The following is a 25983-nucleotide window of genomic DNA, read 5'->3' on the forward strand; positions in this document are numbered from 1 at the left end:
TTGAAGGGATTTCGATTCACCACTCACCACTATATAAGCACCAGACCCCCACTTTTCTCATGTACGCAGAAAATTCTTAGCTCTCTCACTATAGAGTTCTTAGAGATTTCTCATTTGCTAACTTGACATTCGAAGGGTTCTTAGCCGATACCATATCAGTGCCTTTTGTTTGGTCAATTTGTTCTTACTCTATAGGTACTTATTGGAGTGATTTAGAGCTTACAACTCATTGACGAATTTAGCACATCATCAATAGGGTTAATGTGGCCAAAAGTCTGAAACCTTTTTTTATCTTTTTTGAACTCCTAGTTAGAACGGGCATAGGTGTAGTTTTAAATGCCGTTCTGAACAAGTGTACAAGACTGCAAGTTGTACAGTACAACTACAACCCCAACACCAACACAACCCCCCTCCGCGACTTCAAGTCTTCAACAACGTAATTAAGTTGCGAAGAAAAGAATAACGGGACGGCGGGACCCATGAGGCTATATATAATTTTGCAAAAGCAAAGCAAATAGCTCGAATATGCTTTGATCGTCTCTGCAAATATCCTTTCCTCTCTCCCTCTGTCTCTCCTATACCTTTTTCTTTCTTCCTTTCTTCATCATTATATTTTCCTTTGTATATCTCTTTGATTGACAACGCACTTTCTTTTAAGTCTCAACATATCTCTGACTCTCTGTCTTGTAACTTCTTCGAAGTTTGAACCCCATGGAGCTAGTGCAGGAGCTCTTGGTCACAGCCTCTCTCACTCTCATCCTCTCTCTCGTCGTGGCTAAGCTCGTTTCCATGGCTATGTCTGTTGGCTCTGATCACGACTCGCAGGTGAAATCGACTCCAAATGCTCAAGAGATTGTCATGGAGGATATTCAGTTCTCGACTGTTCAGAGTTTCCAAAGCGAGACGAAGCTCCATGAATCCCTCGAAGAACAGGTCGAAGAATTCAGAGTTGAGCGACCTCTTCACCTTCAGTCAGGTGTTTGTGATCTGGAAAGGAAGGCCACAGAGAGATGGAGAGAGTGAGAGAGTGAGAAATCAGAAAATGGGAAGTGAGAAAGAGAGAGGCGCGTATTTAAGAGAGTTGGTAGGAGTTGGTGAGAAATAATAAAAAAATAGAGTATAATGTATATTTTATTGAAATAACTTGTAAAATAAATGAATTGATGTAGGTGTTTTGTAAAAGTGGATGTGTAAAATAGAAAAAGTAGGTTTTTAGTGTAAAAATAGATGTGTAAAATACACATACTGATGTGAATGCTCTTATTGGAGTGATTTAGAGCTTATAACTCATTGACGGTTTTAGCACATCATCAATAGGGTTAATGTGGCCAAAAGTCTGAAACCTTTTTTTATTTTTTTTGAACTCCTAGTTAGAACGGGCATAGGTGTAGTTTTAAATGCCGTTCTGAACAAGTGTACAAGACTACAAGTTGTACAGTACAACTACAACCCCAACACCAACACAACACCCCTCCGCGACTTCAAGTCTTCAACAACGTAATTAAGTTGCGAAGAAAAGAATAACGGGACGGCGGGACCCATGAGGCTATATATATAATTTTGCAAAAGCAAAGCAAATAGCTCGAATATGCTTTGATCGTCTCTGCAAATATCCTTTCCTCTCTCCCTCTGTCTCTCCTATACCTTTTTCTTTCTTCCTTTCTTCATCATTATATTTTCCTTTGTATATCTCTTTGATTGACAACGCACTTTCTTTTAAGTCTCAACATATCTCTGACTCTCTGTCTTGTAACTTCTTCGAAGTTTGAACCCCATGGAGCTAGTGCAGGAGCTCTTGGTCACAGCCTCTCTCACTCTCATCCTCTCTCTCGTCGTGGCTAAGCTCGTTTCCATGGCTATGTCTGTTGGCTCTGATCACGACTCGCAGGTGAAATCGACTCCAAATGCTCAAGAGATTGTCATGGAGGATATTCAGTTCTCGACTGTTCAGAGTTTCCAAAGCGAGACGAAGCTCCATGAATCCCTCGAAGAACAGGTCGAAGAATTCAGAGTTGAGCGACCTCTTCACCTTCAGTCCGAGGAGATCGTGGAAATTCAGACAGTTTCCGGTGATCAAATTCCTGAACTGCCGGAAAAGTCACTGGAGAGAGCTTTGGAAGAAGAGCCTCTGATCGTTGAATTTCCGGAGAAGTTAACGGAGGTAGAGATCGTAAAAGAGAGCTTGGAGAAGAAAGAGGAGGTTGAAGAATCCTTAACGGAGAAGGAAGTAGTTGCAGAAATATCTGAGGAGACGAGGTTTGATTGTAGCGAAGAGGAAGATGATTGGGAAGGAATAGAGAGGAGCGAGTTGGAACAAGCTTTTGCGGCGGCAGCAAAGTTCGTTGTGGAATCAGGGGACAAGGGAGATAGGTTGGTGAATGTAGGGGGTGATGTGCAATTGGAATTGTATGGGCTTCACAAAGTTGCTACCGAAGGTCCTTGTCGTGAATCTCAGCCTATGCCACTCAAGCTCTCTGCTCGTGCCAAGTGGTACTAAACTTAATTTCCTCAACTTTCTAATTTAAAAAGTATTAATTTGGATTTGGGTTGGTTTTAGATGTTTATTTTGTATCTTTGTTTGTTGAATTGTTTTAATCAATAGATAGTGATTGACTAAGGTTAAGGGTGAGTTGAATTCTTCTTAATTGGCTTATAGACTTAGTGATGATCACCCATTTGAGGTTAAGAATTGAGATACATAAGAAAACTCCAAAATCTGCAATTAGCTTGATAAACTTTAGTTCTTGACGCCGCGAAGCTAAAATTAGAAATGTTAGTATTTTAGTTCATAGTGGCTTTAGGTATTCGATTGGTGAGTTCGAGAATATGTAATGGCCATACAGCATTTTAAGGATTAGATGGTTCTATTTCTCAATCTTTTTGACTTAGAAAAGATTGAAAAAAATGGGTCATTCACAACCACTTAGTATGAGGGGGAAGGGTTAAGGATTTACCTAGTCTGAGATGTCACATTGTTTGAGGTTAGTTCTATGCATTCCTTCCCAAGAATCCTTACCCAGAATATTTTCACAGGCCTACAAATTCTTTTCCTCTCTTTGAATTTCTTACCAGTTATGTTCCCAATCCCAAGTAAATTGCACAAGATTAGATACACTTCCTTAGGTGCTCAAAAATAGACCTTACACAATAACACTTGTAAAATCTTTTTACCGGAAAACTTTTTCAAACTTAGAAAAAATCTGAATGTGGAGAACACTCTAGGGACTACCCTATACCAAATTACACGGTATAGCTTGATTGCTAGTCATAATAACAGGGTTGAAAGCTGCTATGTGTGAGTGATCGAGGGCACTGGTTACGTTGTGCAAGGAATGCTTGGCAAAAGCTGGGGAACATGAGTCCAGAGGTGGCAATGGAGCAGTATATCAACCTTCTCTCAGATAGAGTTCCTGGGTGGACAGAAGACAAATTTGCTGTAAGTCTTTTGCTTGTTGATCACTGTGTCTTTCTGGATTCTTCAATGACAGAATGTTTGGCTCAAGTTATTTGGACATAATTTTTTATACAGGGAGGCATTAAAGCTGATTCCTCAGAAGCAGTAGTATCCAGTACTGTTGCTGAATCCTCAGAAGCTGAAATATCCAGTAATGTTGCTTCTGATGCTAGCACATTTTCACAGCATCAACCTAATTATACAGCTTATATAGATGAGAGGTAGACTAATAGAATTTATGCCTCCATCTGTCTAAAATATCTTATCTTTGTTTATTGTGTTTCACTTTTCTTGCACATACCTCTTCCTTGCAGGAAACCAGAACAGAAGAGTGGAGCTGAGGAAGCCGATCAGACTGGAGGCTCAAACTTGGAGGACAAGGTATGATAATAAAATTGTTCACATTTAATTTACCTATCCCTCTGTTTAATTATCTCAAAGTACCATTAGGCCACGAGGTTTTGTGGAGTAGATAATTTGCAGAAGTTCATTTTACAACACAGATGGTGGAGACTGGATTCTTTATGCTTTTGTTGCTAGAGAGGAGGTAAAAAGAAAACTAGCTCATAAAAAGAACCAGTTTAGGTGCTAACTATGTTAATACTGAATCACAATGTACATAAAAAATTTCTAAAAACCTTCAAGAAACAAAGCAATATTATAGGAACCTCCTAAAATATATTGCAGTTGCAGTCCAAATCCATGATTCCAACCTCATCATTTAGAACCTTTTTTTTAGCGATACTTAGAACCTTTTGAAGGCTTGTGGATTTCAATATTTCAGTAATTAAAATGATTGTGTGGTTGGAAAAGAAGTAAAAGGCAAATAACACTGAAATAAAAGTTGTAAGAAAATTGGAGCAGCTTCTACTTTATTTTCTTCACTTTTGAAATCCCATAAACTGTGCTATATTTGTTATTCTCTAAATTTTCCTATTCCTCACCACTCCTGATATACATTTCTTAATGTTGATTGTACTCTGAACAATATGATAGCTTTAGAAGCTTTCTACCGCTTCTAGATCTTGAGTCTTCCTATTTGTAAAAGAAACTTCTATCTTGCTTTGTAGAGCACTGGCCATACATTGTTTCAGAGAATCAGTGGTCTGATATTAACTCACGTCGCGTTCATGAACTCAATTAATTCATTTATGTCAATACATTCATAAAATTAAAATTATAACAAAGCCCATAAATATGACTCTGAAGTTTGTTCTAATCAAAGCTTTGATTTAAATTTTTTTCATGATTTATAACTTATGGTGGTGCTTCCTGGTACCTTCAGCTATTTTGTACATGAATAATAGAAGAAGCATTTTAAGATTCTCCTTTCTCACCTTCTATGTCTTAACTCTTGACACTTTAGAAATTACCTCTGATGGAAGGCAAAGGAACTTACCCTTCTATGTAGTGAACCTTTGTATTGACAATTTGGGAGGATAAGTTATATCAGCTTTTATTTGGCATTCTATGTTGAATAATAGAAGGTGCCTTATGCATTGGCATTGTCTAGAGAGTGAACAATAATATTAAAAGCACTATAGATTTTATGTTTGTTGTGCTTGTTTTGAAACTTGGTCCTGATGTACATTTTTGGCTGATAAATGAACTAAAGGAAGGACTGCCAATCATTTAACTATTGAGTTAATGATTAATACGAATGTTTCTTTGGATTGAATTGGTTCAAATAGGAAGGGTTTAGAAGTTTTGCTCATATGTTTTAAGCCAATAAGCTTTTCTCAATTGTTTTCTTGACTTTTCTGGCATTTCTAGCCCTCTAGTTTTCTGCTCATATTTGATACTTATAATTTCCTCCCAGCATCAAGTTTGCTTTGATGTGTCCCTTTGGGTTAGATCTAAAAGTTTTCCCATAATATCTAATCTCTCATTTTCTGACATTTGTTGATATGTCATGAATAGTTATTTAGGAATCCAAATCATTGGAAAAAACTATATATAACATAGTCTAGTGTGAAAATTTTCAGGCGAAAGAACGAAAGAATTGCTCTGTTTATTGATCTCCCCAACCACAGGGGCTATTCTCCTGGATTTGCTTGACTAGCAGCAGGACTGATTCTTATCACCAAGTTTAAATGTGCTACAAGTATAAGAAGTTCTTGTGCTGTTTATACTATCATTTAATCTGTCCTAAGATCATCATGATGTTGTGTTGTAAAAACTTGCTATGTATGTATTGTGAATATGGGTGTGAATAATATATAATTCAGCTGCGAATCCCAAAATTTATTACCTGGCGGTTCAAGATAATATATTGATTTTACGTGGAAGTTTTTCCTTGTCTGATTTTCCCTACATTGTTTGTTGCCATTTTGTTTTGATTGCTGCGTTTCAAAGTTTTTATGCTTGACATTGGCATCACTTAATTGGAGGTTAGAATTACGTAAAGGAATGTCCAAGGAACGTTGCACAAATGTGTCTAAGATAGTTGCACCAAAAAGAGAATATTTGCTTTTGTCAAACTTGATATTCTAAAATTCATTCTCATGCAATTGAAAGTGCCCCTCACGTTTAGACTTTTGGGAAGGGTGAACTAGTTGGTTAAATTAAAGTGTCCCTATTATCTCAATGGCTTTTGGGCCGTGAAACAGAACTTGTGTTCTTGGTAGTATTTGATTGCAACGTGGGTTATCAATACAAGTTCCTTGTTGAAAAGACCGGAAAAAGTTGCTATAGCTTGGCAATTTCCAATGTTAGGCTGGAAACAGGCTAAATCCTTTGAGAAGTCAATGAAACTGTTATTTTCAATATCAGTTATTCATGCTATCTCAATAGAATAGTAGTTACCTTTCCTAGTCTTCTAGGCTTCTAGCGTAATCACCCTTTTTGTACATCAACCATAAGTAGAGTATTAAAATAAGAAAAATGCAAACGAGTACTCTTAGAGCATTGGTTAATAATCCATTTTAGGAAAGTTTTGACATTACTTTTATGGGAAATGAAAAAAGCTGTCAAAATATTAATTATTTTTTCTTTTCTTTTCTTATAAAAACTTTCTTTAACTAAATTATTAACCAATGTCCTAAAAGCACTTGTTAGCATGACTTAAAAGGCTTAGGACCATCTTTGGCGGATGATACTATGAGTTTCCCAGACAACTTTTTCCAAAATTTTCTTGAGTTTCACGTTTGTTAGGTATTGATTCCTCCTCATAATTGCTTAAGCTGCTTTTGGGTTGGATGTTCTAAATTCTAATACAACAAATGATTTTTGACAACCAATTGAAAAATTTCCAAGCACCAAATTATTGACTTTTGCAAATTTAAAAATAAAAACAAGATTTTCCATCCATGATTTTAGCAAAATAATTGTCAATTACTTGGTTTATTACATAAAATAGCTCAAGCTTCATATCGAACTTAGGAGGTAAACTAAAAAGACACATAATTGCTACTTATTTTTTTTTTTTCCTTTTCTCATAAAAACGTTCTTTAACTGGATTATTAACCAATGCCTTAAGGACACTCGTTAGTATAACCTAAAAGGCTTAGGACCATCTTTGGGAGATGATACTATGAGTTTCCTAGACAACTTTTTCCAAATTTTTCGTGAGTTTTATGTTTGTTAGGTATTGATTCCTCCTCATAATTGCTTAAGCTGCTTTTGGGTTGGATGTTCTAAATTCTAATACAACAAATGATTTTTGACAACCAGTTGAAAAATTTCCAAGCACCAAATTATTGACTTCTGCAGAATTTAAAAATAAAAATAAGATTTTCCATCCATGATTTTAGCAAAATAATAGTCAATTACTTGGTTTATTACATAATATAGCTCAAGCTTCACATCAAACTTAGGAGGTAAACTAAAAAGACACATAATTGCTACCTTTTTTTTGGTTCCTTCTTAAGTTCTGAGGTTTAAAACATTAAAACCTGGAGAAATCATTCATCCTTATTATAGCTTTAAACAACACTACTAAATTTAGTTAAGTCTTTTTTGGAGGCAAGTATGAGCCCCCACCAGAACCTGTGTCAATAACATATCCTTGATATCTCGAGCCTGAGCCTGAGCCTGAGCCAAATCCACTTCCTCCACCACTACCACCCTGACCATACCCAGGCTCGAAGCCGCCACCACCCCCTCCACCACCTCCCCCACCTGAACCATAGCCACCCTTGCCCCCTCCACTACCAAACCCGCCACCACTACCATCACCTGTACCATACCCTCCACCACCAATACTTGAACCAGACCCTCCACTGCTACCGCCACCTGAACCAAACCCTCCATTGCCTGAGCCCCCACCACCACCAAAGCCTCTGCCACCACCACCACTTCCAGATCCAAAACCACCACCACCACCACCAACTCCTCCACCTCCATTGCCACCATAACTTGACCCAATCCCACCCCCTCCACCACTTCCTCCATTATAACCACCAGCAGTTAGCCCTAGATGGCCAGCCCCTTCACTCAACCTACTATGTAGCACATGGCCTAATCCATATCTCTCACCACTCCAAAACCTTCCTTCTCTGTTAGCTTCAACTAGTGAGTAGCTAAAGAGCCCCACAACCATGAAAATGAGACTCCACGAGACCACATTATTTGTTCCCATGACTCTCCTCAGTAGAAATGCAACTGCACCCTTACAAAGAACACAACACAACACTTGCTTAGGTAAAACATCTAAAATAAATACAATAAATTGAATTATTATGGATAGATAACAAAAGATGAAATCAAAGATTAGGGCTTACCACTATATTCCCCGTTGCCTTTTAGCCTTCCTACCACGTATTGTAAGAAAGTTAACAAGCTCAATTCAGAAGAAAGTATTATCTGAGCTGTTATGATTATGTAATTAATTTGTAGCTTGTGCAATCAAAGTAGCTTGATAATACTTAGGTTTAGTGTGGATCCCAATAAAGGAGTATGCATATATATAGTGTTGTTCTTAATACTAGGAGTTTGTGGGACGTATGAGCCGTTGCAGCAAAATTAGAGGCGAGAGGGTGTGCATGCATGATGAGCCAACGCGTGTGAGCTCATTCTGGTGGATAGAGCAATTTGCATGATTTCTAAGCGTGCTACATTCAGTTGAGACGTGAGAGGAGCTATATCATATGATTCATATGTGAAGCATAAATTATTTGTTTAAATCTGTTGGGGTACATTTTTTTTACATCTAATATTATTTAAATAACACCTATTTATTTTTTTTCAAATGTCACAAACAAATTATTGGGCATGCTTAAATATTTTTTGACTACCACTATGCTAGCCCACAACCGTTATCCTTTCTATCACAAAATTGGGCTACAAATGCAAAACACTATAGGAACTAATATTTTTTCGTAATGCCCAAATTATTTATTGAGCGAGATAAAATCTAATCCTTTCTAAAGCCCAAGAATTTTATACTTAGCAAATATTCAAAAAAACCCATGATTCAAATTCATAGCAATACTATTTTTCCAATGGGATTCAACCCCATGATCAAAGCCCATGATTTAAACCCGTGGCAAATTATTCGTCAAAAAGCCCAGTTCCCACTAGCAATATCAAAAGCCCTATTTTCACTGGCAATATCAAAAGCCCAGTTCTCACTGGCAATATCAAAAGCCCAATCTTCATTAGCAATATCAAAAACTCAGTTTTCGTTGGCAATATCGAAAGCCCAATTTACGTTAGCACTATTTTGTCAAAAAGCCCAAGATTATTAACGCTTGGCAAAGAAAAAATATCATGGTATAATTATTGCTATGGCAAAAACCATGACAATCGTCTTATAAAAGCTCATAGGGAGTTATCTTGAAGATTATGTTCTCGTATTATAAGCCCATGAAACACATGGCCATCATTTGCATCACAACATCCATAATATATACCTTGAACGCTCATGGTAAATATTCAATCCCACAAGCTTATCATTTAAATTATGATGCGATTATTAGAAACTATGAACATTATTCATGATATGAAATTCATCATAGTAAACATTATTTACAAAGGTATTTTAAAACTTGTCCTATTGTTTCAAACATCACAACTAATTGCCCAAAGGCCCATTGCAAGTATCTATGAAAACCCAAAAAATATTTACTAATAAAAGTCCATGAGGAATGAAAACCCATGACAACATGTGTTGTTGATGTCCATCTTGTAGGATGCATACAACCCAGCCCAAAGGAACCAGCTTATGTGAGCAAGCCCATTACAAAAGACCCCAGCAAGAGGCAGAGGATTGAAAATGAACAACCAGCCCTTGTTTATCCTTGACCAAGGTACAGCTAGAGGCCTCTACAAGAGAACCAAGTCTTTGAGGATGAACTAGGGGCTGTCCCATCGTTTTCTGTCACCCTTTACTTGACGTGAATAGTGCTTGAGGGTTGTGATATCAACTGAAGTCTAAAGGGTGATGGAGCTCCACCATCTTCCTCAAGACTGTATCTCCAATGGAAAGGGAGCTGAAACCAAGTTATCTAAATCTCAACAAATTGATGCTATAAATGTAAAAAAATGTTCAAGACATGATTCATATGCTAAGCCCATGAATCCTAAAGGGGAAAAATTGGGAACATATGGTTTGGAGGGCATAAATGGGTCTCTAGCGGAACCTTCTAAAGTGGACTTAGAGTTTGACACCTGGCTTGGGGTATTGAATCCTACTTCTTGGGGTCCAAATCTCAGTTGCAGCATTATGATTCGTTCTTGATACTTGCCTTAATCCCATTGGTTAAACTCAGCTCCAGAAATCCTGACATTTAATGCAAAACACTCCAAAATCCCATCATGTGTCGTATATTATCCAAAGAAGCAAGGCAGCCCCAAAAGCAAATCTCTTACTTCTGGCCAAATCCTAGGATGATTAACCCTGATTCCTTGCCTCTGATCAGTCCTTTGTTTTTTGGATTCTTATTAATTAATACTTCACTAAAACTCCATTATAAAAACATAAGCACCTCAGCCCACAAAGAGACAACTACTCCCTCTGAAACTTTCTGATTGGTTGGTCATTCTGCTTGCAATTCAGCTCTCCTCAAGCTTACAACCCATTCCCCTTAACCCACACTCACCTAGCCTCAGACATTCCTTTCATCTTTTGCATAATCACAGCTCATAAATGCCCCCTAATTAGTCACAAACAGCCCACTACTCACTAAAGCCTTAACCTCAGCATTAATTCCATCCCACTCACTCAAAACAACCCACATTATCCCATTCATGCCTTATGTACTCATACTCCCCAAAATCTTAGTTTAATACTTGTTGCACTGAGCTGAGATCTCTCTCTCCCTTCACACCATGCCAATTAATCCCTTTCTTCTTCCCATGGAACCTTTAATTTTTACGTTTTGTTTTAGTGTTAAAGGATATAATGTATTTGTAACAATAGAATTCTTCCTTCACATTGACATAATGATGGCTGAAACTACAATAAATTCCCTTGACCAAGACATACAAGGACCCCCAGGACTTAACATTTTCCTAAATTTATTTAATCATTGAATGCTGGACTATGTAATTTCACCCTTACTGTTGGAAAATTCATCTTTTTGGACTTAAGTGTAATTTCACCTTTACTGCTAGAGAATTTATTTCCCTTGTACTATCTGAACAAGACTACTAATGTATTAAATAAGTATTGTAAAGTATTTTTATTGGACTTTTGTTGCTGTTTTGTCAAGTGCAGCATTTGTTTCTTGCTTGGATAGGCTTGTTATCACAGTGAAAGCCTTTGGGTACTATCTCAAGAGCCCATAATTGAGTTTCGGCTTGGTTTCCCAATATTTTATTAAGAGACATCAATTTCTCCCTCAACAAAATCTATCCCTCTTCTTTTTTTCTTTTTTTTTTTTCCTATAGAAACTCAGGTTGGAATATTATTTATATCATTCTCAAAAAGTAATGTTATATATATATATATATATAATCTATTTAGTTATTTCTAGAAACTCAAGTGAAACTGTGAAAGCTATTGAGGCAGACAACAACAATTGATAATAACGAAGGCCCATAAAGAAAATGAGCTGGGCTAATGATACGAAAATTTCAACGTTCTTGTTTAGAAAGTAACTCAACCAACCATTGGGTGAACCCTCCCAACTGTTGGCCCATTTTGGTTTTGGTATATATTTATATATATATATATATATTTTAAGAAAAAGGAAAGGCCATACTATGAGTGGAAGAAAATGTTTTATTTTTGATAAGGATTAAAAATGAAATGAATGCTTTAGTTATATGTAAATATCGTTCTGTCAAAAGATGAACTCATTTTCCAAATAAGCATTAAAGTTGTAAAAACAAGGTTTTGTTATTTTTATTTCGATAAAGTTTAGTTATAAAATTGGTTGTTTTTAGATTACATCCTTACTAAATTTATTTTTATTGGAAGTAAATTTTGACAAATTTACTATTAGATTACATCTTATTTTATATTCTCCATGCTTGCAAAATTTATAAAAAATTAAAAATCTATAATTATGTCATAAATAAATAAATAAATGAGAGTGAAAATTAGTGTGACAACTCATTTAAGCATAATTATAATAACTCATTTTCAGTTGAAGAACTAATGGTTGATAGGCCTAGAGCCTTGGACAAAGGGGGGAAAAGCACACCCTTTGCTAGGTTAAGTTATAGCTTGATTTCAGTTTATCCAAAATATTAGTGATTTCAAGTGATACATAAATGGTAATAATTATTAAATTGAGCTAAAAATCATGCCATTGCCCCAAAGGTTTGGATTTAGAACCTCCCTCGTACCAAGATGCTAAGAATTAGACCACGACTCTGAGTGGTAATATATGAGTTGGCTGAAAGTCCAATGAGTCTTTATAGAAGAATAAAAATAAATAAAAGTAAGATATAATGCCAAGGGCACTAGCATCAGTCTCACTAAACTAACTTTTAAACCAAAAAAATTAGCTAAAGTCCCCTAAAACTCTCATACATTTAGTCTCAATATTTTGTCCCAAAAATTTACAAATGAATAGTGTCTTAATAAGAGTATTGAGACATTGTTCATCAACAAACCAATGTACCCCCAATTTATATTCATCTCTCTCTCTTCCTTCGAATCAAACCTCCATTGTCGAGCTCCTCCTTAAACAAAATCTCCACCTTTCGTCACTACCATTATTGATGGCTATGTGAGTGTCATCTCTACCTCTTTCTTCAAATCAATCAGGTGGTTGTGCGATGGCTCCATTTCCAGATTTGAGTCGGGTGGTTGGGTTGTGTTTGATATGGATTTGTGTTGGTTTATGGATTTGGCTTATGTTCATGGTTTGATATGGGTTGTCTATTTTATGCGACGACATTGGTTTGTAATTTATGGATTTGGCTATTATGAGTGACGATGGCTTTGTCTTTTTGCCTAATGGCTTTGTGTTCTAAAATCCTTCGGTTGTATCAATTTGCAATGCGAGTTGCGATGGCTTTGTCTCTCTGGGCTAAAATGAGTAGAGAAATAAAGTAAAGATGGGAGAGAAAAAAAAAATTACATAAAGCAGAGAAATAAATATTAAAATTTTAATTTTGATGTTGGTATATGCTTGATAAAATAGCAAAAATGATATATATATATATATATAGATAGAGAGATGCTACGTCTACAACAATTCTACAACATTTTTACAATAAATCACAAGTGGTTAGTTGTTATTGGTTCAAATTTGAAACTAACACTAAGATTACTTTTTTGCCCCAACAATAATAACTAGTAACAACCTGCCACTTGGGATTTGTTGTAAAAATGTTATAGACATATCATTTCTCATATATATATTACTAAACTTGACTAAAACCACCTTGAAGTTGATGTAAATCAGTAGTGCTAAAATTACAATTTTGTCACAATTTGTCTATATGGTGATTTGTAAGTGGTGAAGTTGTAAATCCGTATGAATCAACTACTTTTACTCCACTATTTTTATTCCATCACTCACAACTTGATTATAAGATAATTTGTTGTAAAAATTATAATTTTCATTGTGTTCCTAGTACTTTTGGATTTAATAAAATTAAAAAGCTTAGGAAGGCCTTACATTAGCCACTCTCATTTATCATTTTTTTTTTCAGCTAATGATTCAATTTAAAAATTAAAGAAGCTTGCTCCGGCAAGCTGATGGGACTACCTTAGGTTGACCTGTCGGTCGTGCCCCACCGATATGAACACAGCCGTAAATGTCTGGTGCAATTCCAAAAAATAGCAATAAGTTGGGCATACTCCAATTCTTTTCTGAATGTTGGCTACTGCTTTTGATAGTGATGAACTTTGTACGTGTTCATATTTATTTATTAGTGTAAATGCTACCTTTCACAGTTCACTGCTTTAATCAGGTCCAAGTGCTCTAATAATTCAACTCCCATTCAAAAAAGAAAGAAAGAAAATTGCTCTAATAATAGAGGGGAAGTTTTATCTTTTTATGCCTACGAACTTTTGGGATGAGCAGAACGCATTTGAATGACAGCACATGTGTAAATTAAGTGAACTGTGTGAAAGGGGAAAATATACCATGTATTCAATGTGTGTGGATGCATGTAGCGATGCATGGTATACTTTTTCGTGTGAAAGAGGTCCTTTTGTGAACGCGAAGGTAATTTAATTAGTTGCCCAAAATATAATCAAATGGATCATTTTGCCTAAAGAGTGAGAAATATATATATCCTTAATTTTTTTTCTTTTATTTTACTATAAGAATAGGACTTTCTGGAGAGTAATTTGTTACGTAAAATGCTTTTGGTCTTGACCTTTTTATTTTATTTTTATTTTTTATATATATTTATAATTAATAGTTCGAATGATGCCATATCATAAATTCATTAAAAATTTCTTAAAATATGATGATAAATCAGTTATTAAGAAAAAGAAATCGACACATCATATTTTAATTTATTAATTAATTTTAGTTTTTCAAAAAAAAAAAAAAAAAAAAGAAAAAAAGAAAACCCAAATCTCTACCGACATCTCTTCGTCTATGTTCCACCGTCGGCACCATGGTGTTTCATGATCCCATATAAGGGAATAAACCACATCTGGGTTTTCTATTCCGGCATTAGAATGAATAAAGATTGCAAAGCAAAATTTGCAAACCCAAATAAAGATTGCAAAACAAAACTAATTTCTTATGATTAAGGGTGCCGCCAAGGAAAACGCCATTTTGGTTTCAATGGGAAAAGTACTTTTTGTTTGTTATTTATTTTTTATTTTTTGGTTTTTTACAATGGGAAAAGTACTTGGTCATGGAAAAGATGAAGTTCAAAGTAGAGCCTGCAAAAAGGACAACTTTAACATTATCAACCACAGAGCAACCAAGGACGCTGTGGGGGTTGGGGCACCAAACTTTGTTAACAAATCTAGCATTGAAAACCTTAGAAGAGAAAAGGTTTGCAAAATGCCCAGTTTCACTTTGTATGAGGGAGTTTCTAGAGCTTCCGCCATTAGAAATATGGAAGCTAGTTGATGACGCAGAGACCATAAGAAATATGGGTTCTTTATTCCAGCATGGTAGTGAGAACAGAGTGGAGAGAGATACTACTAAATCTGGCTTTCTAAATATGTTTTAAAAAAAATAATAATAATAATAAAATTAACTAGGGGTTGTTGGGTAACATTATTAAAAAATAACGTTGTTTTAATTTTTTAGAAATATGTGTGGGTAAAAATACTTATAATGTTGTTTAAAAACTATAAACATGAGTTTAAACTCATCTATTAAGTGGCCCCTAATGATTGAAAATATGATGTGCCGATATTGCCTTAAGAAAAAAATGATGTGTCAATTTGTTTTTCCTAATAGCTAATGTGTTGTACTCATTCATATTTGAAGGACTTTTTTTAATGAATTAATGATGTGGCATTATTTGAACAATTTATTATAAAGGGAATGATTAAGATTTAAAAAACGCTATGAGTACCCTAAAAATTATAAATAATCTAAATTCTTATTATAATTCAGTAGTTGGAATGAAAAATTTGAACCTAAATGTTTCCGTTGAAACTACTAAAATGTGTTAACCAATCAAGCTACAACGCTTTTGACGCTATTGTTGTAATATGTTTCTTTCTTGGGTCATGTTAATGGATTCTCTTAAGGTAATTATTAATAAACCATAATAGAAAGAATAATGTTACTGTTACAAACTATTTTATAATATTTTTACAAAATATTAACGTGACCAACTTTTTATTAATTTTCATCTAGGCCTACTATTAATATTACTTTTTCATTTATTAATAATCATTCATTACATCTGCAGTTTGTAAAATAGTTTATGGGAAATATAAAAAAACTGTCAACAACATTTATTATTTTATTATTCTCTCAATAAAATGCTTCTAAAAATAGCTTCTAATTATATACTCCCACCATCTCACTTTTTTTGTCCTATTTGAAAAGTCAAACTTTTTAAGGAAACATCATTTATTGTTTTGTTCACCTTTTAAAAATGTATAAGTTTCCAAAACTACTCTTAAAAAAATTTATCAAAAAATTGAATTAGTAAATTAATAGGGCTATAATAGGAACATTAGTAAATTAATGATTTTTATTTTTAGAAACAGGACAATATTTTGGGACATCTTAAAATGGAATAGAGGACAAAAAAAATGGGATGGAGGGAGTATATATATATAGATATATATGTATGTATGTATGTATGTATATAAAGAATTTTAATTTATGGTGTATGCTTGATGTTTTTGATTATTGCTCTTTATCATTAGATTAAGAAACCAATTAGTTTTTGGTGTCAATAGGAATCTAAAGTTTTTATCATTAGACTAAGATATCAATTAGTCTCTGTCGATGAGAATCGAATTTTAGATTTCTTATTCGACAACAAAAGACTTTATTAGTTGAGTTAACTATAACTCATTAGTCTAGATCTTAATCTTGATTGTCAATTGAGCTACAATGCTCTTGACAGCTGAAGAGATTCTTACTTTCCTACAGTTGTAATTGTTTCTTTCTTAATGATAATTTTCATTCCATAGACCATAATATATACATACACACGCATACATATATTTTAAAGTGGCCATAGTGTGTATTCTCTAGTTTTTAGACGTGTCTAACATTCCAACTGTGTCCTATTTTCTTTGAATGAGGACATATGGTAGTCTAGATCCTAATATATATATATATATATATTTTTTATAAAGAATTTTAATTTATGGTGCATGTTTGATGCTTTGATTATTGCTCTTTATCATTAGATTAAGAAACCAATTAGTTTTTTGTGTTAATGAGAAACTAAAGTCTTCATCATTAGACTAAGATATTAATTGGTCGGTGTCAGTGGGAATTGAACCTCTTACTTTCCTATAGTTGTAATCTGTTTTTTCCTTAATGATAATTTTCATTCCATAGTGTGTGCTCTCTAGTTTTTAGACGTGTCCAACATTCCAGCCGTGTCCTATTTGCTTTGAATGAGGACATACGGAAGTCTAGATCCTCTTTTTTTTTTTTTTAAAGAATTTTAATTTATGGTGCATGTTTGATGCTCTGATTATTACTCTTTATCATTAGATTAAGAAACTAATTGGTTTTTAGTGTCAATGAGAATCTAAGGTTTTTAATTTTTATTATTAGACTAAGACATTAATTGGTCTTTAGTATCGATGGAAATCGAACTTTAGATTTTTTATTTAACGACAAAAGATCTTACTAATTGAGTTAAATAAAACCCATTAGTCTAAATCTTAATCTTTACTGTCAATTTCACTCAATATAGGTCATTGATAATTAATGTAAAAACAAAAGTCTATTGACACAACTTTTGTCGAAACCCGCTTATATATGACAAGTTTTAAATGGTGGGGAAAAAGTGGTAGGTTTATAACTTTACTACTCACTACTCGCCGCATAGACAAATTGTGACAAAAACTATGTCACTTATTTTGTTATGGCAATAGACATTTTGATCTAGAAATTAGATAAAAACGACTTTAATGAGTTATGAGTTATGATCTCTTTTTCAAATTATATTAGAAAGTATCAATAGAGAAACTTTTTCTTTTTAATAAAAAATAAAAATAAATGACTTTTTTCTTTGCTTTGCCTTTATTAAAGAAGGAGTAGTAACGGGAAAAGGCACATGTCATTATGGAAAAAGTTTCTAAAAGTAAGCTTTTTGCTTTTATTTATTTTTACTTTATACAATAAAATAGTAAACAAAAGCATTTTAATATTTTTTTGGAAAATTTCGTAAGAATAATCAGCTAGAATGTTTTTAAATGCAAGTTGTGATTAAGCTGTGAGTTTGGGGTAATTTATTTTCATTTGTGTATTTTACTTAAAAAATAAGTTGAGTTATACCTGACTAAAATAAAACTTAAAAAAATTCTACTTACAATAGTATTAAAAATAAAGTGACTTATAAACTAGACAAAACCGAACAGGTTTGTCGTATAGTATTGGAAATTAGGAAAAAATGGGTAAGGGCTCGTTTGGTTTGTATTTTCAAATAACATTTTACGCATTTTAATATACTTTTTCATCCACACGTATTTTAAAATTATGTAGCAAAATACAAATCTTTTCAAAATATTTAGCAAAATGCTACTTTTTTTGAACTTAATTTTAACAAAATCGAGTTATAAGTGGAACTCAACATTAGCATATTTAATATCAAGTTCTACTTTAAAATACACATAAAACTCAATTTAGGAGCCATTTTGCTAAATGCTTTGAAAATAAATATTTTTTGCTATATAGCTTTAAAATTAAGGCTATTTACTCTTTGCCCAGAAATTAATCAAATTACAAAGAAAAATGGCAGACAACCAGATTCCAGAACCAATCATAGTCCAGATTCCATCACTAAACTCTATTGATAGAAAATCATCAATAATTCTAACAGTAAGGCAACAACCAATCAACTTTCTTTCATTTTCTCACTGTTTTTTTGCCTTTAAGTTTTTTATTTTTTATTTTTTTTTCCTTTTCATATTACGTGTTTTATTGATGGACAGGGTGACTTTGAAGTTGACACTTGGAACTGATAAGATACCAACTGAAAATTGAGAAGGAAACATCCAGAATGGCATATGGTCCAAGTTCACATTACTTTCACATAATAAAATAATTTTGATTTTTGAGCATCGTGTTCTTTCAGAAAGCAGAAATGATAGGACATTGTCTCCTGTCAAGATCTGTATGCATCAAGAAAATGTTCAGGCCTTTCATTTTTGGATCCAGGAGTTCAAATTCATCAACATTTTAATAATCTTTTGCAGCTATTAATTCAACCTTCAAAGTCAAAATTAGTTAGGCAAGCGTGGGTTCAGAAAGCTGACTGTTTTGCATCACTGTAAAGTTCAAAGGCAATAATTATGAGAGCTGTCTTTAACGATAATTGCAAAAAAAATAGTGTCTTATTATTTTGAAGCGACAAAAATAAGCTAAATTTGAAGGTGACAATAAACATTAAACTAATGGAAATCACTTAACTCATCTCCAATCAGCAATAATTAATTAGTGGCGGGCCCATGCCAGCTAATTTTCTCAAGTGAGTGGAGTGGGAGAAGATATAAAGACTTCTATTTCAGTCCATGTCAGACAATACGATAATTTATTTTTTTAGCTCAATCATTAGCATGATTAACGAAGGAAAGAGATTAATTTCTTATTATCTTAAAATTTTGCAAGTATAAAAAGTACAAAGAGAAAATATTATCTATCAAATTTGTCAAGATACACATCTTATAAAAAATAGGCGAAAATACTATTTTGATTCTTACATTTTAAAGTCATAGTCAATTTTTTTTTGAGAAGGTCACAGTCAATTTGATCCTTATTATTTTTAATTTACAGTAGTTCATACCGTTAACTTATTAATAAAAAATGCTTTCGTGACAAACAGCATGCACAAGTGGCACACTTGAAGTTAAAGTGGCTAAAAAATAATAATTAATTCATGTTAAAAATACCACCTCAGCATTAAAATTTTTTATAAAAAATATTCTAAATCTTATTTTCTTTTCTATTTTCCTGCCCTTTCTTACTAACCCAACAAATCTAAATTTTGCATGTTTCTGCAGATCCAATAATCACACAAATTCTTACAAAATTAATCACACAAATCAACACATGGCGACCAAACAGATTTAAATTATATAAATAAATAAACAAATCTAAACTCGCTTAATTTTTTTTTTTCATATTCTCCTATTACTTAGACTCCCATCCCAATCCCAGACCATACAAAAACAGATTTTTTTTTTAAAAAAAAAAAAATTTCATTTCGAACAACTTCTTCTTCTTCTCTTTTCAATATTTTATACACACTAAAATTTCTCTTCAGTGTCTTTTAGAGGAGTAAATTTTTTTACTACGAACAATTTTGCTTTTAACCTTTTTAGTAGATCTCATCTAACTTCGGGTTTAGCACTTTTTGAAGTGAAGATTCTTTGTTACATTTGGTTTGCATGTCATTCTATCACTAAATCTGAGATTGCAGATTGAAAGGGGCAGGAAAGATTAAAAGAAAAAAAAGGATTTTGATTTTTGATTTATTTATTTCAAATGATGAGGTGTAATTTTTTAATGTCAATTAATATTTATTATTATTATTTTTTAGCCACGCCAGCTTCAAGTGTGCCACTTGTGCACACTGTTTATCATATAAGCATTTTTCGATAATAAGTTAACGATAGGGACCAAATTGACTGTAAGTTGAAAACAACATAGACTAAATTGACTGCTACTAAAATGTAGGGACCAAATTGAATATAACTCCAAAATGTAGGGACTAAAATGGAGTTTTCGCCTTAAAAATATTTATCAAATATTATAACATTATCAAAATTATAGAAAGTATAACTTGAACCTAACAAATCTATATATCTATATATCTATGTATATAATAATAGGTGAATCAGAGAGAAAATCTAATTAGATTTCAATTGGATTCTCAATTTTGCGCCACTTGTCCTAACCAAAACTAAAAAAAAAATCTAATTAGATTATAAATTTGACTCAAATTTTGTGTCATGTATCTTATCTAAATTTTCTAATTTTTGTGCCCAATAAATGATGCATTAATATTTAACACGGAAGCCAAGAAAACCACAATGATAATCTATATATCTATATATTTAATAATAGGTGAAGTAGAGAGAAAATCCAATTAGATTTCAATTGGATTCTCAATTTTGCGCCACTTGTCCTAACCAAAACTCAAAAAAAAATCTAATTAGATTATAAATTTGACTCCAATTTTGTGTCATGTATCTTATCTAAATTTTCTAATTTTTGTGCCCAATAAATGATGCATTAATATTTAACACGGAAGCCAAGAAAACCACAATGATAATTTATATATCTATATATTTAATAATAGGTGAAGTAGAGAGAAAATCCAATTAGATTTCAATTGGATTCTCAATTTTGCGCCACTTGTCCTAACCAAAACTCAAAAAAAAATCTAATTAGATTATAAATTTGACTCCAATTTTGTGTCATGTATCTTATCTAAATTTTCTAATTTTTGTGCCCAATAAATGATGCATTAATATTTAACATGGAAGCCAAGAAAACCACAATGATAATCTATATATCTATATATATAATAATAGGTGAAGCAGATAGAAAATTCAATTAGATTTCAATTGGATTCTCAATTTTGCGCCACTTGTCCTAACCAAAACTAAAAAAAAAAAAAAATCTAATTAGATTATAAATTTGACTGCAATTTTGTGTCATGTATCTTATTTTAAGTTTTCTAATTTTTGTGCCCAATAAATGATGCATTAATATTTAACACGGAAGCCAAGAAAACCACAATGATAATGCTCACCTAAGTAAGAAATCTTACCTGCACACTTTTATGGAGATTATAAATTGGACTTCAATTTTGTGTCATGTATCTTATCTAAATTTTCTAATTTTTGTGCCCAAATAAATGATGTATTAACATTTAACACGGAAATCAAGAAAACCAAATGATAATACTCATTAGCTTAAGCAAGAACATCTCACTTGCACACTTTTATTGGTGATCTCAATAAAGTCTGGAGCTCTTCTAATCCCCCAACCAAACCAAAGAGTCCAACAAGAAAGACTATAAAAGTAAAACATCATCTCCTCCTAATTTCATATCGTCATCCCATGTCTCCTCCTCTCTCATCTTCTACCAACTAGATCCACACACTACCCTCTTCTCCTCCTTACAGATTTCTCAGAGTAAGGCCGGGTTCAAACACAATGTTCAATCCCACTCTTCCTTACTTCACACTCTCATACATTAGCGCTTTATTGGCGCCTCCTAGAAGATTCCAAGCTCAATGATTAGTTTTTATTTTTTAATGTCCCTTTATATATTTTAAATAATAAAATGCAATATTCTTTTTTTTCTTCACTGTAGCATCACTTAAATAATAAAATGCAATATTCTCTTTTTTTTATTCATTGTTTTATCTAATGCTATCCTATATATGATAAACCAAAAAAGAAAAGAAAAGAAAGACCAATAGCATTACTTAAATAATAAAATGCAATATATATTTTTCATTGTTTGATTTAATTCTATCATCCGTGTGATAAACCCAAAAAAACAAAAACAAAAAAATGGGCTAATAGCATCATTACAATTAACCAGTCCCGTGCGGTAGCACGTGATTACATACTAGTATATATAATTTATTTATTTATTTATTTTGGTGGGTGTGATACCTCTGCTAATAATGTACTTATGAAAGTAATTTTATTATATCCCTTGATAACTCATGTTAGATGCCAATAATGAAAAAAAAGCTTTTATCTCAAAATTTTAGTATGAGTGATGAGACCTTTATTAAATAAATTGACTTGTTCTTTAGAGAACATTTTTTGTTAGCTAATGTGGCAATATCTAGCTTCAAAGTTCAAAAGATCTGGCTAATTATATATACTTCTATCTAATTATATACTCTTCTTTTATTAGAAATGCAAATCTATAGGCCTAGCATAACCTTAGCTTGAGCCTACCTTCACACACCTTTGTTATTCTTTAGGAGGCATCAATCTCAGATAAACTACCCACCTCGCAGTGTCATCCCTCCTACGAATTATTGGTGCAACGATTAGACATCCTTAGACGAAAGAGTGGTCTTTCAAGATGGGTCATTGTGTACCACCACCTCCCACCTATCCTACACATACCATCAAGGCTATCACTATATATGAAGCAATCGTTTGAACCCAAACTCTCATGAATCTAATGAAACTTTGAGAAATACTAAAATTGACCTCCTAAGGGTCTGTTTGGATANTTGAGACCTTTATTAAATAAATTGACTTGTTCTTTAGAGAACATTTTTTGTTAGCTAATGTGGCAATATCTAGCTTCAAAGTTCAAAAGATCTGGCTAATTATATATACTTCTATCTAATTATATACTCTTCTTTTATTAGAAATGCAAATCTATAGGCCTAGCATAACCTTAGCTTGAGCCTACCTTCACACACCTTTGTTATTCTTTAGGAGGCATCAATCTCAGATAAACTACCCACCTCGCAGTGTCATCCCTCCTACGAATTATTGGTGCAACGATTAGACATCCTTAGACGAAAGAGTGGTCTTTCAAGATGGGTCATTGTGTACCACCACCTCCCACCTATCCTACACATACCATCAAGGCTATCACTATATATGAAGCAATCGTTTGAACCCAAACTCTCATGAATCTAATGAAACTTTGAGAAATACTAAAATTGACCTCCTAAGGGTCTGTTTGGATACAATTTATTTTGCTGAAAATTAAAAACTGAAAACATTTTAGTAAAATAATTCTTAAGTGTGTGAATAGTGCCGTGGGACCTATTTTTAATATTTTTTTGAATAAAGTAGATGTGGGTCCCGTGAATAGTGCTGCTACAGTGCATGAACAGTGATAATTGTCCCCTAAAGCAAAATGCGTGAAAAAAAAAAAAAAAAAAAGCAAAAAATGCAAAACGCAAACGCAGGATACTCTGAATCCAAACAGATACTTAGAGTTCTTCAAGATAATATATTATACGTTGAGTACCTTGCCTTTGTATATTCACAGATCATTTTATATAAGGAAAAAAGTAAATATACTTGTTCAACTTTAGGTCAAAATTAATCTAACCTCAGATTGTTTTAATTTGGAATTTTTTTTAAAAAAATATTGATCTTTGTGAAAGACCAAGTTGAGCATTCTATTGCCATTTTTGTTAGCTAAGCGGGTGGAAAAAGCAAATAATGTGCAGAATACATGATGTGTTTATTTAAAAATTCATTTCTAGAGTAAAATTTAATAGAGAACTATTTTTTTTACTAAAATTAAATTAAAAAAAGTAAAATTATAAATGATTTTGTGTTCAATAATAAAAATAAAAATAAAAAGGTTATATAAAATCTCATTGATCCTTCATTGCCACTCTCACCTCATCATCACCACCACCACCGCATAAAGCCCTCATTTCCTGCATCACCATCACGAACAAACCCATCAAAATCCAATAGGCCTCAAAGTCTTAAACCAATCAAAATTGGCCAAGGTCCCAATCCCCACTTCAAAATTGTGCCCTTCAATAGATTATAGAAGGACCAATTTCATCATTTCTCAAAATTCATGAGTTTTTGACTTCAAATTAGAACAATAGGCATCAGTTTAATTTTGAACCAAAATTTTGTTGATATTTTTATATTTTTTCAGTTGCACTATACACGGAAGAAGAGGTAAGATTCAAACCATAAACATGAAATATTAAAAAAAAAAGCATTAACATAGAGCTATTACTTAAACAGTTAAACCCCCACTAACTCCATGATTATGGAATCATAATTCTCGTAGTTCATAATTGATTCGTGGAGAAAATGTCTTCCAAAAGGAGCCAAAAGTAGAGCATTATCCATGAGATGTGACAATTAGTGGTGATTCCACTAAATCCAATACGGATTAATATTATCTTGATGTGAGTGGGTTGTTGGACCCAAAAAGCATAATCGATTCACTTATTAAAAATAAAAACACGTTCCATTAATCACTGAAATTGAAGTACTACTACCTTTCCTCATGAAACTAATGGTCGGAATAAAGCTATGCCGGAGAGACAACATTTGAGTCCAATAGCTAGGAGCCTGGGATACCTCTTTTACATAATATAATATATGTAGTTACATGACTTACATTTACATCATCTTAATCAAAAGTTTACACTCATATATTTGAGTCTAATCAGGGCCGGCCCTAGACCTAGGCCACTTAGGCCATCGCGTAGGGTCCCTTACTAGAAAAAGACCCCCAAATTTTGGGGTAAAAATTAATATATTTTTTTGAAAAAATATTTTTTTTGGAGATATATATATATATTTACTTTTAAGAACTCCCAAATAATTAAGTAATGCTAGAGATAATACAACTTTAAATAAATGATTCCTATAAATATATATGTCATTAATCACAAGAAATAATTTAGATAGGAAAATGTAAGAAATATATACTATAAGTTTTACTTCAAAGACCTTTACAAATTAATGTGACAATTAATATGATTTGTGGACGTCAACAACTTATTAAATGCATTTTTAAAATACATTTTGTGATTGGTGATATATCTTTGTAAGCCTCATATTATAAAATTTATAATATCTCTAACATCATTCATTCAAATACTTATTTATTATCTTCTTGAGGTGTTACTAATAACATTCATTACTACATCGTTTCTAAGTGTTTTTGTAGTAAAATTTGTTGTAGTTTTAGCATTTTTCCAAAAAAAGAAAAAGCATATTAGAAAATAAAAAGAATAGAGTTTTGTTATAAAAAAAAAAAAAACAATGATATTAAACAATAGTTAAATATTATTTAAGTGATAACAAAAGAAACCCTATTTAAATATATTGCCTTAGGCCTCCAAATTTGTTGGGCCACCCCTGAGTCTAATAATATTGTACATGTTGTTGATTCTTGTGACCACTACATTATCTAGGAGTATTTATTACACTTGTATATTTTAGTAATATCTTGTTTATGTGTGAGCCTCTATTACCACATTGGCCATACTCCTCTTGAACCAAATCCTTCAATATCTACACACCAATGTTTAGAGGTGAGGACATGAACACCACAAAATTAAGATTTATATCAAAATCTCTCAACCCTGATACGACCTTTTATTAAGTAAGTCAACACAATATTTGTTTATCAAACATGTTATATGGGTCGAATTTGAGTTGACACGGAAATAGCTTATTTTTACAAATTTATTAAACAAGTTGTATTGGATTGACAAAAATATGATCACTTTCAACCTATCTAATAACTATGATCTAAAAACTAACATAATTAACATATATTATTTTTAATATATTTTATAAACACATAAATTATAACAATTATAAGCAAAAATTCCATGCAACTTATATTTCACAATATTGTCAATTAGAGTACTAATAGCATAAAATTTTAAAGTTCTTTTTGAATCCAATGAATTTCTATCAACATTTAAACTTAGATAATTTAGGAAAAATAAAATTATATGAAGATATTTTTTGTTTTGTTTTTTGTTTTTTGTTTTTTTGTTTTTGATTTTTTTTTTTAAGTAAAAG

General features: G+C 32.7%; 2 protein-coding genes across 2 annotated transcripts; one reads left to right on the forward strand and one right to left on the reverse strand.

Moving 5' to 3' along the window:
- Positions 1–1566: 1566 nt before the first annotated feature.
- LOC112037077 (acyl-CoA-binding domain-containing protein 3) lies at positions 1567–5742 on the forward strand. The gene is made up of 5 exons (XM_024069895.2): positions 1567–2490; positions 3331–3436; positions 3530–3675; positions 3769–3835; positions 5440–5742. The coding sequence occupies exons 1-5, from the start codon at positions 1775–1777 to the stop codon at positions 5470–5472; spliced, it is 1068 nt and encodes a 355-aa protein (XP_023925663.2). The 5' UTR covers positions 1567–1774; the 3' UTR covers positions 5473–5742.
- A 1658-nt stretch (positions 5743–7400) lies between these two features.
- On the reverse strand, positions 7401–8033 carry LOC112037092 (putative glycine-rich cell wall structural protein 1). The gene has a single exon (XM_065763609.1). It carries the CDS (start codon positions 8031–8033, stop codon positions 7401–7403), a length of 633 nt encoding a protein of 210 aa, XP_065619681.1.
- Positions 8034–25983: the final 17950 nt, after the last annotated feature.

The sequence above is a fragment of the Quercus suber genome, unplaced genomic scaffold (assembly GCF_002906115.3).
Source record: "Quercus suber isolate HL8 unplaced genomic scaffold, Cork oak 2.0 scaffold_516, whole genome shotgun sequence".
In the NCBI taxonomy this organism is placed as follows: Eukaryota; Viridiplantae; Streptophyta; class Magnoliopsida; order Fagales; family Fagaceae; genus Quercus; species Quercus suber.